At 39.2% G+C, this 13,155-nt stretch overlaps 1 protein-coding gene across 3 annotated transcripts; it reads right to left on the bottom strand.

The window, feature by feature from the left end:
• Nucleotides 1-415: 415 nt before the first annotated feature.
• On the bottom strand, nt 416-12,376 carry LOC100691843 (type-2 ice-structuring protein). Of its 3 annotated transcripts, none has more exons than XM_003455859.4 (8): nt 12,282-12,376; nt 5,316-5,386; nt 5,134-5,227; nt 4,669-4,731; nt 4,265-4,371; nt 4,020-4,154; nt 3,822-3,930; nt 416-761 (listed from the first exon to the last, which is right to left on the bottom strand). In XM_003455859.4, the coding sequence occupies exons 3-8, from the start codon at nt 5,195-5,197 to the stop codon at nt 685-687; spliced, it is 555 nt and encodes a 184-aa protein (XP_003455907.1). In that variant the 5' UTR covers nt 5,198-5,227; nt 5,316-5,386; nt 12,282-12,376; the 3' UTR covers nt 416-684. The 3 variants fall into 3 exon arrangements, with proteins under 3 accessions (XP_003455907.1, XP_005460674.1, XP_013119939.1); XM_005460617.3 differs by having other exon boundaries at nt 5,316-5,397; nt 12,282-12,347; XM_013264485.3 differs by lacking the exon at nt 12,282-12,376 and having other exon boundaries at nt 5,316-5,508.
• Between the last annotated feature and the right edge of the window lie 779 nt (nt 12,377-13,155).

Raw genomic sequence — 13,155 nt, 5'->3', positions numbered from 1 at the left:
CAGTCCTTGATGCCTTTAACTGAGGGATAGAAAAAAAAAACATGATCGGTGACAACAGGACTTGGTGGCGATTATTACACATGTAAACCATTGCAGGCAAATGTAAATATCACAGTGCATAGCCACAAAAACTCTGTCTTTCCATGTGCTGCCATAATAATGATGTTTCACAAGAGCAATGAATTACATTATAGCTGGCATTGTTTTATTTGAAAATGTCCGGTTCTGCTGGACATTTTTGTTTTCACATGCGAAAATTTTGTTTTTCCTCTTCACTATCACTCCCGCAAGCGATACTCTGAAAAGAAAAAAAATCTATCACATTAGTATAGGTGTAAACTAAAGATTACTTACTTCATGTTGTGCTTTGAATATATTAGAACTGTAGCTGTAACACAGAGCGACAGACCACCAGTTTCTTTCAATGCTTTAGTGTTTTAATTTGCATAAGGATATGAAATACAGTTCACTTTGCAAAATAAATGTGTACATTGTGTGAAAGCATTCTTTTAATTTTAAAGACTTTCCAAACATAAAATCCTTCTGCACTTTATTGTATGTGACGTTTGATCCCTTATGTTGTAGCAACAGAAGAGAAATACCGAGAATGAGCCAATAGCTGAAAAAGACGTCAGTGTTTTTACTGATGAAGTGTAGGTCTGCATTAGTGAAGAGATGAAGAGATTACATGATAAGGCTACCACAGACAGATGGGAGCTTAGTCTCACACTTCCTGTCATCCAAGCATCCTGCCTTTCCTTCTGCAAGAAACAAACAAACAAAAAAACAGGAATCCAACTCAATCAGTGACACTATGACTCAACAATCCTCTTTAATAAAAATTTGTAAAATGTAACAAAAACTTTCTGACATGAGGGGACAATTTTAGCCTTAAAAATTTCAGTGTAGTTGCTAAGACACAACTAAATACAGTATTTGTCAACTTATTTTAATTAATTACATTTGGCTATATCTTTATTGATGCATGTGTACATAGTTCAAAGTATTTCAGAGTTCAGTGGTCTATGACTGATATCACCTTCATCTTTATGGTGGATGTGTGACATAAACTCCCCAGAATCTCTTACTCTGTCTTAACAACTGCGTAGGTACACATGTCATCTATACTTACAAATCCATTAAGGTTTTTTGTTTGTTTGTTTTTAGTGTTTTACAGAATGGTAACATGTCCAAGTTGTTTCCTGCCTCTCATAAAGTAACAGAGAATACAGTGATAACCCAATAATGCGATGACCACCTATGAGCAAGTGCCTGGGAATGGTGGGAAGCAAAAACTCCCTTTTAACAGGAAGAAACCTCCAGCAGAATCAGGCTCAGGGAGGGGCGGCAATCAGTTGGGACCTTTTGGGGGTGAGGGGAGAAAGACAGGACAAAAGACATGCTGTGGAAAAGAACCAGAGATTGATCATAACAAAGAATTAAATGCAGAGAAGCGTACAAACACATAGTGAGTGAAAAAGTAATGAGTGAAAAAGAAACACTCAGTGCATCATGGGAATCCCCCAGCAGCCTACGTCTACTGCAGCATAACTAAGGGAGGATTCAGGGTCACCTGGTCCAGCCCTAACTATATGCTTTAGCAAAAAGGAAAGTTTTAAGCCTAATCTTGAAAGTAGAGATAGTGTCTGTCTCCCGAATCCAAACTGGAAGCTGGTTCCACAGAAGAGGGGCCTGAAAACTGAAGGCTCTCCCTCCCATTCTACTTTTAAATACTCTAGGAACAACAAGTAGGCCTGCAGAGCGAGAGCGAAGTGCTGTAATGCGATGATATGGTACTACAAGGTCATTAAGAAAAAAAATGGAGCCTAATTATTCAAGATGAGAAGGATTCAATTTAATTGAGTAATAGAGTATGCTAATGGCACCTTTACTTATGTTTGCTCCTCTTTTCATCAATTTGTTGCATCCAAGCAGGTTTTTTCTTGTGAGTTGGAGCTGGTGATGGTTAGAGAGTCACTTCCTAGGTATCCTAAACTTTTGCTATCCCATTCACCAGAATACCCGTTGTTACACGTCTGCATCTCCTGAAGATCTCAGGACAGATTAGATGCTACATTGACTCACTACCATTTTAGCACAAATTAATTCTACATGATTGTGTCATAGACTCTGGCTAATGATTTATTAATTTATGTTTGTTTTCAACAATCCAGTACACATGCTTTGGGCACAGGATCAAGATTCAGGTCATTTTAGAAGTTTTTAGACTTACTTATTCATAAAAATGAATACCTTTTATATTGAATGATATTGTAGGTGAAGAAGCACTTATCTGTTTAATAATAATGCTATTCAAAGCATACTAAAATCCACTTTAGTATTTTATGCATTATTAAATTTGAGGGTTTTTTTTTATTATTTAAAGAGATAAAACCAACTAACAACTACGTCAACAACAGATGGTGTGTGGAAACTCAGGTTATGGAGAAGCACTGTTGTGCAGACATCAAAGTGCTCATGGTTAAGTGCAGACCCTTTTATTTACTGTCGGAGTTCAACGCTGTGTTTCTGCTGGCTTTTTACATCGACCCACAGCACTAGGACTACGACGTCATCAGCAAACACGAGACCTTTCACCCAGATGCTGTGTTTGTTGTTGCCGGGGATTTTAATCACTGCAACTTCAGGACTGTGCTCCCAAAGTTCCATCAATATGTGAGTTTTCGGACAAGGAACAACAACATCCTGGACCACGGCTACAGCAATGTAAGGGGCGCATATAAGGCAGTGCCTCGTCTGCATTTTGGACAGTCTGACCACATATCTGTGTTCCGCTTTCCAGCATACAAGCAGCTCCTCAAATGAGCCCCCACCGTAAGTTAAGTTTGGAATGAAGAGACTGATTCGGTGCTTCAGGACTGCTTTGGTGCTACAAACTGGGGTGTGTTTAAGACTGCTGCCGTAAGAGAGGACAGTTCTGTGGATTTAGAGGAATATGCATCAGTGGTCACCAGCTACATCAGCACAAGCATTGACAATATTGTCCCCACCAAGTGCTACAAAATATATCCAAATCAGAAACCATGGTTGGACTGTGAGGTACATTCCATGCTACATGCACGTTCCACTGCATTTGGTGACACAGAGGGATACAGAAAGGCCAGATATGACCTAGGTAGATCCATCAGGGAAGCCAAGAGGCAGTACAGACTGAAGCTGGAAGGATACTACAACAACAGGAAGGCTCTCCAGCATGTCATTAAAACAGAACAAGTCATCTGTGGAGTGCTGCTCCCACCACTACAGGACACTTACAAGACTCGGGTCAGGAAAGGGGCACACAACATCATCAAGGACCACACCCAGCCACAGCACACACTGTTCACACTCCTGCCATCTGACAGACGCTACAGGAGTGTGAAAGCAACGACAACCCGACTAAAAACAAGTTTCTATCCACAGGCCGTCAGGCTACTGAATCACCGACTAGTTGTTGAACTATGATTATCTTTGACCTGTAAATTTGCTATTTTGTACATTTATATACAATCTACTACAATGTCATACAATATAAACATTTTAACATTGCATGCTCTGTATATATTACCACTGTGACAGTGTTGCAACTACTTGCACTTTAAATTCCGTCTACACCCATAAACTATAAAGCACTTGTTTTACTTATTTATTATCTTCTATGCTATGTTCTATGTTCAGGGTTAAGGTTACTCTTTATTTTAGTTGTGTGAAGGGAATCTGCAAAGTAAGAATTTCATTGCTCTGTGTAACCACTTGTGTTTTGCGGTATGACTCCTTGAATCTCCTGGAATCATGAATCTAACAGATGTTCAAAGACTTACCACCAAAAGTTATCTGCAAACAGTGGTGCTCATGTTTAGCGTCCCGTCCTCGGCAAAAGTCAGCAAAAGCAGACACACCCATATAATCACTCCAGGACCAGGAAGGATTCTGTTAAAGCAAAATAAAAATAAAAATGCTAATTCATATTCATTAAAAATGCAATTGTTTCATAAACTGCCAGACATCATCATATTTACCGCTGGAGAATTATGGCCTCCAACCCAAAATTGTCCATAGCCACGTCCAGCACGCTGGACCTCCTTGTGAATCTCTTCAGCTTGACTGGTACTATACACAGATGCAAGCTGTCCTCCACGAGACTGACAGTTTCTCTGCAGTGCACATAAACACACAGAATGACGTAACCAAGAAATTTTACATCATTAATGTACTCCAAGTTTTCATAGTTTTTTTTTAGTGTAAAAATGAATATCCTTGTTACCTGAGCCTCAGCCCAGGTCATGTATGTTGGAACAAAGAGGAGGCACTGTTGACTGTGCATACTCCATCCATCAGGGCAAGATGGAACCCAGCCACCATAAGGGTCCTCTGAGGACAAATGGAGAAGAAATGTTGATATTGAGCTGCCAGTGAATAGCTAATCTGTTTTCACGCTTCATTTTATGGCTTCTGAGGGAAAAATGTAATGCATCCAGCGAAAAAAGTAACATAAATAAATATTGTTATATAGCATCTGTTGTAAATGGTTTCATTCACCAAATGTTTGCATCTGCATGAGCTGAAAATTTTCTTGGTTGCAGTTACTAATGTGAAGCATGTGCTGTTTTAATTTTTTACTGGTGGATCATCAAGATATTCACAGTAAAATAACCATCTTACATTCACCTGGTACAGGAGGAGCCTCTGTAAAGGGTATACTACTGTAATCTGGAACAGTTGCAGGGACAGCTTGGGCCACAGACAAGAAATAAACAAGAAATACAAAGTCAGACAGTCCAATGCAAGTAAATTAGAGAAAATGTAATCAAGTGTAATATAATTAAAATATCAGAAAATATAAATCAAAAAGTATAAGTAATTCATACTAAAAATATAGTTACACTACCTAATAGGCTTATATAAATGATATGAAGTTATTGTACAACAGCAACAGGAAAGTTAACACAGTATCATAAATTCAGTATCGCAAAGATAAAATGCTCACAAACACTTAACACTTAAAAAAAACAAACAAAAAAACAAAAAAAACCCCACCAGACTGATTGAATCATTTAAAATGCGCTATTCTCCAATCACACGTTTTGTATGTAAAATCTAAAAATATCTATACATTTGCCTTGAAATACTCACAAGAAACTTGGGAAAGAGCCATCATGGTGCACACAAGCAGAGGCACAGTAAGCGCCTTCATCATGGAGCCTTAACCTTAATCTTTGATAAAGACCTAAACGGGGGTTCCATTTGCAGTGAGTTTACAAACCAGTAGTGAGAACATTCATTTTAATGAAAAGAAAAAACTTTTGCAATGTTACCTTCTGTTCTTCCTTCTTAGTCTCAGTCTGCAAATACAGCCTTCTTGTGTGGGGAGCTTAAGACAGCTGGTCTTAAATATGCCTATTCACAGGCGTGAAAACAAGAAAAGAGGTCAGACACACTCATAACACACAAAAAAAGAAAAGCAAATATCAATTTAGCCTAAAAAATGACCCGGGCCTTTACTGGCACATAAACACCCTCATCCTGTGTCAATGAACTGCCGGAAGATCACCTGATTTTTCTCCAGCACAAGCAAAGTTCAGTTTATAACGTTCATGTTTATTCAAGACTTTATCAGTAAAGAAATGTGATAGATTTATGTTTGAATATGAGACATGACCCAACACCAGCCCTGCCACCATCAAAGAGGCTTTATTGTTTAATCCTGTGATGTCTGTAACTCTTTGTTACAAAAGCAGAATTGGACACCCTGCGTGTCTGTTTACTTTGTCTTTGACCTTTTCCTCCATCTCCATTCTGTTAAATTTTTTCTCCCCCTTTTCTTTTTTCTATTTCTCCCCTGTCTTCTATTATCTTTCGCTAGTCTGGCTTAATATTGTCATTAACTACAAAACCACTCTGATGACAGTGCACATCAAAAACAAACATGTATTGTGCATTCCCCTCTATGAATTAAACACAATATATTTGTAGCCAATGCTAAAAATAAGAGACGTCAGTCATGACTGTGTACATTGTTACATTGCATGTATTTAAGGTCCCCAAGTTGCGTAAACTGTACTTGACAGCTCTTCTGACTACCCTGTGTCACCCTTCCCAGAAAAACCTCTCCACCCATATTTGCATATCCAGTATTTGATATGAGGGTGTCTGTTGATCAGTGTAGCAGCATGCAGCAACAATGACAGACAGGAGTATAGTAACCCTCCAAACTGCAGATGATCTTTGGGGGATCATGCTGATTTTAAAATGATTATGTAACTGTTTCGAGGTTTAATTCACTGTGTTAGCTAAAGTTAATTTTAGAAATAACATCTGAAAATTACTCCCATTAAAATATAATCTCTTAGAGTAAACAGTACTTATCTAACGTGCAAAGCAACTCCTTACCTTGTATTATCAAAAATAAACACTGATTGTGTTCAGCAGAATATGTGTAACCTACGACACATTTAGAAATTATTTAAATAAATTGAACCAGAGAGTAAAACTTGTAAAGTAAATGACCTGGGGGATGCTGCCATTTACAACAGATGTGTATATACAAATATTTATTTATTTAAGAGCATCCTGTTCCAAGTGCAGGCAGCACCAGGTTCCTTTTTCTGTTCTTGGAAACACAAGCAGAGGAACTCTGTCACTGCCACGTATTACTGGAGCAAGCAAAGCATCTCACATTTTCTCTTGCTCTCTCTCACACTATCACACACACATTGTAAGTGCAAAATGACTAAAGAACCCAGTTGTGCTTGTATATACAGGGTTCGTACGTTTTTTTCAGGGTCAAATTCAAGCACTTTTTAAGCACTTTCAAGGTCCCTTTTTAAGCTTTTCCAGCACACAGTTGCAGCAACTGTGACGTTCACTAGTAGAACTGACACACAAAACAAAACGACTACACTACACACTAACTACACAAGACAACACACTAACTTGAGACTCCAAACACGATAAACATCACAAATCTCTCACGTATCAAAACTCTCTCTCTCTTTTTCGCTCACTCGCTCTCTCTCTTCCCAACAACCAAATGCCACATGTTGCCGTATCATGTTTTGATTGGTCGACATGGTACATTTTTCCACCAATAGGGAAGGAGTGTTTTTTCTTTTTTCACTCACAAGCAAAGCGTGTTTGCTAGCGCTCTCCATAAAAAATGCCATTTTTACCGTTTCTTCCGGGAGTAAACGCCACTGTTTTATTCAGAAAAAAACATCGGTTTTACGTGACCTATCAACACAATTTAAAAACTGGTATATAGTTTGAAGTCCGCACGTTCAACCCAAGCTGAAATGGAGACTCTGGGTCCGTGGACCCCAGAGGGTTAATCAGAAAGCCTTAAGTTAGCTAGTTATGTATCGGGCTAATGTTTAAAGCTTTCACTTGAGTAAATTAACTCATATTACTGCTATGTAATGTTAGCTAAGTTCACAGCATATTCCGTAATAGCGCTGCCATACTGCATCACACTCAGTGCATTTCAATCATTTCTCCAGCGAGTTTGATAGCTAGCAAAATAATAACCATAATTTAAAAAAATAGCATGTGTAACGTACGTGTACTGGAAAATTATTTACTAGGACTCACCTATCATGCGACTGAAGAACGCAAACTCCGCCATTGTTGTTTTCCATCAATCACTCATTAAAACAGCAACCTACAGGTATGTTAGCGCACTCATCCCCGACTGTCCGAGGGAGGGGCGGGGTCACATATTGAAACAGACGCAAGGCAGCCCAGGCGTCTCATTTTATTTCTCTATCTGATAAGAAAACAATTCAATCAGATAGCTATTTATTGTGAATGAACTACAGTTACATTTTCAAGCACTTTTAAGAACCACATCTGAAATTCAAGCACTTTTCAAACCTTGAAAAGACGACATTAGAATTCAAGCATTTTCAAGGATTTCAAGCACCCATACGAACCCTGTATATAGAGCAGGGCGATATGGCCAAAAATATTTATCACGACATATATTTGAAAATTTGGGATAATGATTTAACTGACGATATAATTGATGGGAGACAAAATACAAAATACTCCACAACTTTACTAGCGCAAAATCACCAACAATCTATTTTCATTTAAACAAGCAGCTGTTTTTTGTGTGCATTAAAGCTATATAAAAATTTAACAGTGCAAATGCAAATTTCTTGCTGAAAGTTTAACCAAAAGGCATTTCCAGTGGAAATTGGCTAGTCCAAGCTAGTCCAACTTCAGTAACACTACAAACATCACTGCTGTTTAGTTTTAGTCTTCATCTATGTTGGAAGTGATAGCAGAGCTGTACGTTTGAATTTTTTCTGTCAGTCAGAACATGGTATATCATGTTTAGATAACTAGCGAAACTTTCGTGCTAACTTCCGCTAACTTCCTGCTAACTTCTAACTCCATTAAATTTAATAAATTCTGTTTTCATGGATGCCTGGATGTTAAACTTAATTGTTACACCTGGTAAAGCAGCAATGCTGATCATTTTATTAAAGATAAAAACTGTCTAAATTCTTTCAACTCTCAGTGTGCAGTAGTGTTCATTTGACTTTGGGACCTTCAGCGGACGGAGTTTTGGACCCAGATTGCTCCACGAGGCTCCTGACTACGGTAGCCGTAATGCTCAGACAATCCATCAAGTGATGCGGCTTCGTAGCTTACCAAAGTCGTACTAAAACATTTTTTGACTGATTTTTGAGCGCCGTGTACCACATAAAATCGGTTCGAGGTCAAAAGAAAAGATTTGCATCATGTTTGAGGTTGATGTCTTAAAATATCATATCAATAATAGAAAAATAAGGCTCTGGATAGACAGCAAGGCTCTAACTGTTGAAACCTTCAAAAAAAGACAAAGAAATCATCCCTAACAGTAAACCTGAAAGTCTGATTTACTCATATTAAAGTTCAAAGTAAAAAACAAAACAAAAAAACAACAAATTTTACATTATGCGGCCTTGTATCAACCAGCAGAACCTGTGTTAAACATGTACTGTAGTGCCACCTTTTGGAAAACGTGGAAATAATTAAATTAGAAGCAAGCCCAATTAAGCTGTACTTTTTTAAAAATTATTATTTATATTATTTTATTTTTATTTTCAGTTGTTACAGATGGGACAGACATGGCTGGGGGATAGGAATGGCAGAAAGAAAGATGAGGGAAAAGAAAAACAGAGGGGAAGAGGGACAGTGAGAAAGGGCAAAAAAAATCTCCTGGATCACCTGTTGAGAGAAAAATAAGAGAAAACAAGCAAAAAAAGAGAGCAGCATAATAAACACAGCACCATCACATTAATCCAGCAAAGTGTAAATAACAGTAAATACTAAATAATGAATGTTGTTGTGCAGCACGCAGGACCGACAGCGCACAATGTGCTTTGAGGTACAAAACCTGCCATTACTGTGCGCTGCATTTAGGTGACCATGATGAGAGAGACAGACAGAGTCTGGCTGGCAGTTCTCGCTGCAGTCTACCGGTAGCGTCTCCTTTCAGGCCAGGATAGATGAATGTCACCGAGCAGTGACTAAGTTTGTGGTCAAAGGCTTGCACCCATTTGCCACAGCAGATGCCCCCGATTTTCGGTAAGTGAATGTGTTTAATTGTACGCAGGGACATTACTGGATATTCTTGTGTAATTGCTACAGAATAATTTATATTATACTTTGTTATTGCTACAGAAGAATATTTATTTTACATTTACAATTTTTTTTCCTGGGGACCCTGTGACACCCCATTGAAGAGCCGTAGGCTGTGGATCTCTTAAGAGCTCACTGTTGGGTTTGTAAGGCCATGTTACTCCTAAATTTCTATCTTGTTGAAAGAGAAGATATAAAACAGTTCTAAGCTAAACGACCTTAGTGTTCTCTTTTTAAAAAAATAAGAATCGATAAAGAATCGAATCGTTAAACAGAATCGAAAATGGAATCGGAATTGTGAAAATCTTATCAATACCCATCCCTACTCCAGACATCCAGAGGCCCCAGAGTGCGAGAGCCCAAGGAGGACCACCGGAGGGGCATCCTTGCCACCCTCCTGGGAGAGCCCCAGATGGGGGGTCACCCAGCAGCCACGGAGCAAAAGCCAGAGGGGGCTGCAGTGGCGTGCCCGCGGGCTCTGCCGGCAGCCAGCTGTGCCAGACTGGACCAAACCGCAGGCCCAGAGGCCTGAGGGCCCCCACCTCCTGGAGGAGGTACAAAATATAACTCCACAACTTTATTAGGGCAAAAAAACTATCAATTTATTTTCACTTAAACAAGCAGCTGTTTTTGTGTGCATTAAAGCTATATAAAAATTTAACAGTGCAAAAGGCATTTCCAGTGGAGATAGACTGACATATCCTGAGCATAACCATGTATAATATCCACTAAAGTTAAAAAGAGGTACTTTGCAACATTAAACTGCAGTGTGCCAAATAAAAAAGTCAAATACGTATTTTTCGGACCATAAGGCACACCGGATTATAAGGCACATTAAGCGAAACAAAGCAGTCAGATAAGTCAAACTTTATTCAACTCGTTCTTCTTGCTTCCCCCACTTCTGTACCATTGATTCATTAATGCTGTATTCTATCACAGCTGCTCTATTCCCGTGTTGTTGCAGTATATCAGTGACTAACCTCGTATTGTGAATGGATTATCTCAGTTGGTCTCCTGACTGAAATTTGGCCCGTTTCCTGCATCCTGCCATGCGATTGCATTTGTCCATAACCATCAGGAACCCTCACGTTAACGTTTATCGAGTGGAAAAAAGTTAGTATTCATCCTCCAGCTTTACTGTTTATGTTATGCTAACATAGCTGAGGCACTAGTGATCACGTAGCAAATCATTATATACCAGCTAGCCCAACTTCAGTAACCCTTTTCAATACAGGCGCACTCATCCACACAGGTAGGGTTACTCTGCCGGCAGCCAGCTGTGCCAGACTGGACCGAGCTGCAGGCCAAGAGGCCTGAGGGCCCCCACCTCCTGGAGGAGGCCCGACCTAGCCACGGGCGCCCAGCCCTGCCAAGCAGCCACCGGGAGTGAGGCGGTACACACCTGAGCGCCCAGCCCCAGACACCAAGAACCACCAACGCACCGACACCTAAGGGGATCAGCCACTGGCAGGTAGTGTGGTGGGGGAAGATTAAGCTGTACTGATGTTTAACCCTACTTATGGTTTATTAGCAAGAATGACCAAATTCCCAATAAGCCAGTACAAGATAATCTAGAAGGCCAAGGTATAAACATCAATAAGGAAGGACCACACCAGCGTAAATAGTGCTCAGATTGTTATATTTGACACACAGCAGCTGCAAATAAATGTACCTAAAACAATAAAATATAAAATATCCCCCCCCCCCAAAATAACAAACTAAATTAAAGTGCATACTGCTTTTCTCTGATTCAAATGTATGAATGAATAATGTCTGATAACTGATGGATCGTTGGGGCCTGTTCTGTTTGTTTAACTGTTGTCCTACTACACGCCGGTGAAGAAAGAAAGTTTGTAGTACTGCAGGTATCTGAAGCTTCGACTGGAACGAAGCCCTGGATACAATAAAACCTCCGCAAATCCTATCCAGTTTTGGGTTGGCTCGCTATCCTGTTAAATGGAATTGTGGAATCACTGCTCCTCAATAGAGGCTTGCTTCAGACTGGGTTCGTCTGTCAAGTCATCCTTTTACCAGATAAAACAAAAACCCTGACCTATAAACAGGTCACAGGTCCATACAATCACATACACCGTTGTGAAACAGCCACACTTACTCAGAATGAACAATAAGTATCAGTGTAACTTTTATCTTAATTCAACTAGCTCTGTTGTACAACAAAATAAATCACTGCAGCATCATATCCTCTTATGTGAGCTATATTTCTATCAACCTGAACGGTTGACAGTGTTAAAAAAAAAATGTTCTAGAGTTAACACTCTGGCTGCATTCGCAATTCACAGTAGCTCACCAGACTTTCATATTATAAAGAACTTAAAGAAACAATTAAAAATACAACAATCTGCTTACAATTGAAATAAATTGCTATACACCTAACAACCTTAGTAACAAGTAACATTTAATACATTAAAATTGATTAGGACCGGTTCTTTTGTTTTTTTGTTTCCTTCCTTTTTTAAAACGGTCACAGTGGCTAGCCATTTCGCACACACAAACACATTCCGATTCTGCTAGCGTGAGTCTACGGCTTTTCCTCTGTGGTAACTGTTAGCTTAGCGGCTAGCGGACTTTCCGTCCCGTTACGTCTAACATTTTTTCTTTAACAAATTAGGTTTTTTCCAACTTTTCTTACTCACCGATGAACAGGGTGAAATTCTGAACAACCCAAAAAACTGCATCAGAGTGGCTTGCAACTCTAGCTTCGGTAACGTCAGCGGAATGTCATGTGATCAAGGTCAACAGCAAGGGTCGCTGGGAGCTCATTGCTGATTGGCCAAGTTACACAACAACAAATCATCTTATTTGTCCACATCTTCCTTTAACAAGAAAAAAAAGACATGACTAAATTGTTTACATTATACACACCAGAAATTACTTTCCACTGCTCTCTTTTTGTAGCTGGGCTACAGATGGGACTGTTAGAATGTCTCTCATGACTACTCATCATCTCCTACTTCTGCACTCAATATCAAATTTTATCAGTGGGAAATAAATAAATAAAATTTAAAAAATGACCTTCTGTCATTGTCCTCCAGTCCTCCTGTGCTTAGTCACTGTTGAGGTGCATCTGTGTGGACATATTTGGTGCACTCCAGTCAGCACATTTTGCTACACATTTGGTGAACACATCTGACCTGGACCCCAAATTTGCCCATGTATGGCCTGAGAGAGCTGGACAGGACATCCCTAATTTAGAGATCGTTACAGAAATGTTTCCATGTTTCAGTTCATTAGTAAACAGAGAAGTCTAATGACAGTATATACAGATGTTTTTCTCCAGAACTAGAAGGAAAAACTACTGTTCTACTCAGTCTTGGTAAGTGAGACTTATTTATGTGCCTTTTTTATCTCTTTGTATACCTGTATTGTTTATTATTGAACATTAGCTAAAATTAGTCAGTAGGAAATCAGCTCTGATTTGAAAAGAACAAAACAAAAAACAAACAAACAAAAAAAACCCTCGATCCCTCCATGAACTGATGGTCCCATTTTGTTGGTAGCTTTTCTTTC

Source organism: Oreochromis niloticus, linkage group LG3 (assembly GCF_001858045.2).
Source record: "Oreochromis niloticus isolate F11D_XX linkage group LG3, O_niloticus_UMD_NMBU, whole genome shotgun sequence".
Lineage (NCBI taxonomy): Eukaryota > Metazoa > Chordata > Actinopteri > Cichliformes > Cichlidae > Oreochromis > Oreochromis niloticus.
The sequence above is the reverse complement of the archived record's forward strand: the minus strand, read 5'-3'. Positions and strand labels throughout refer to the sequence as shown.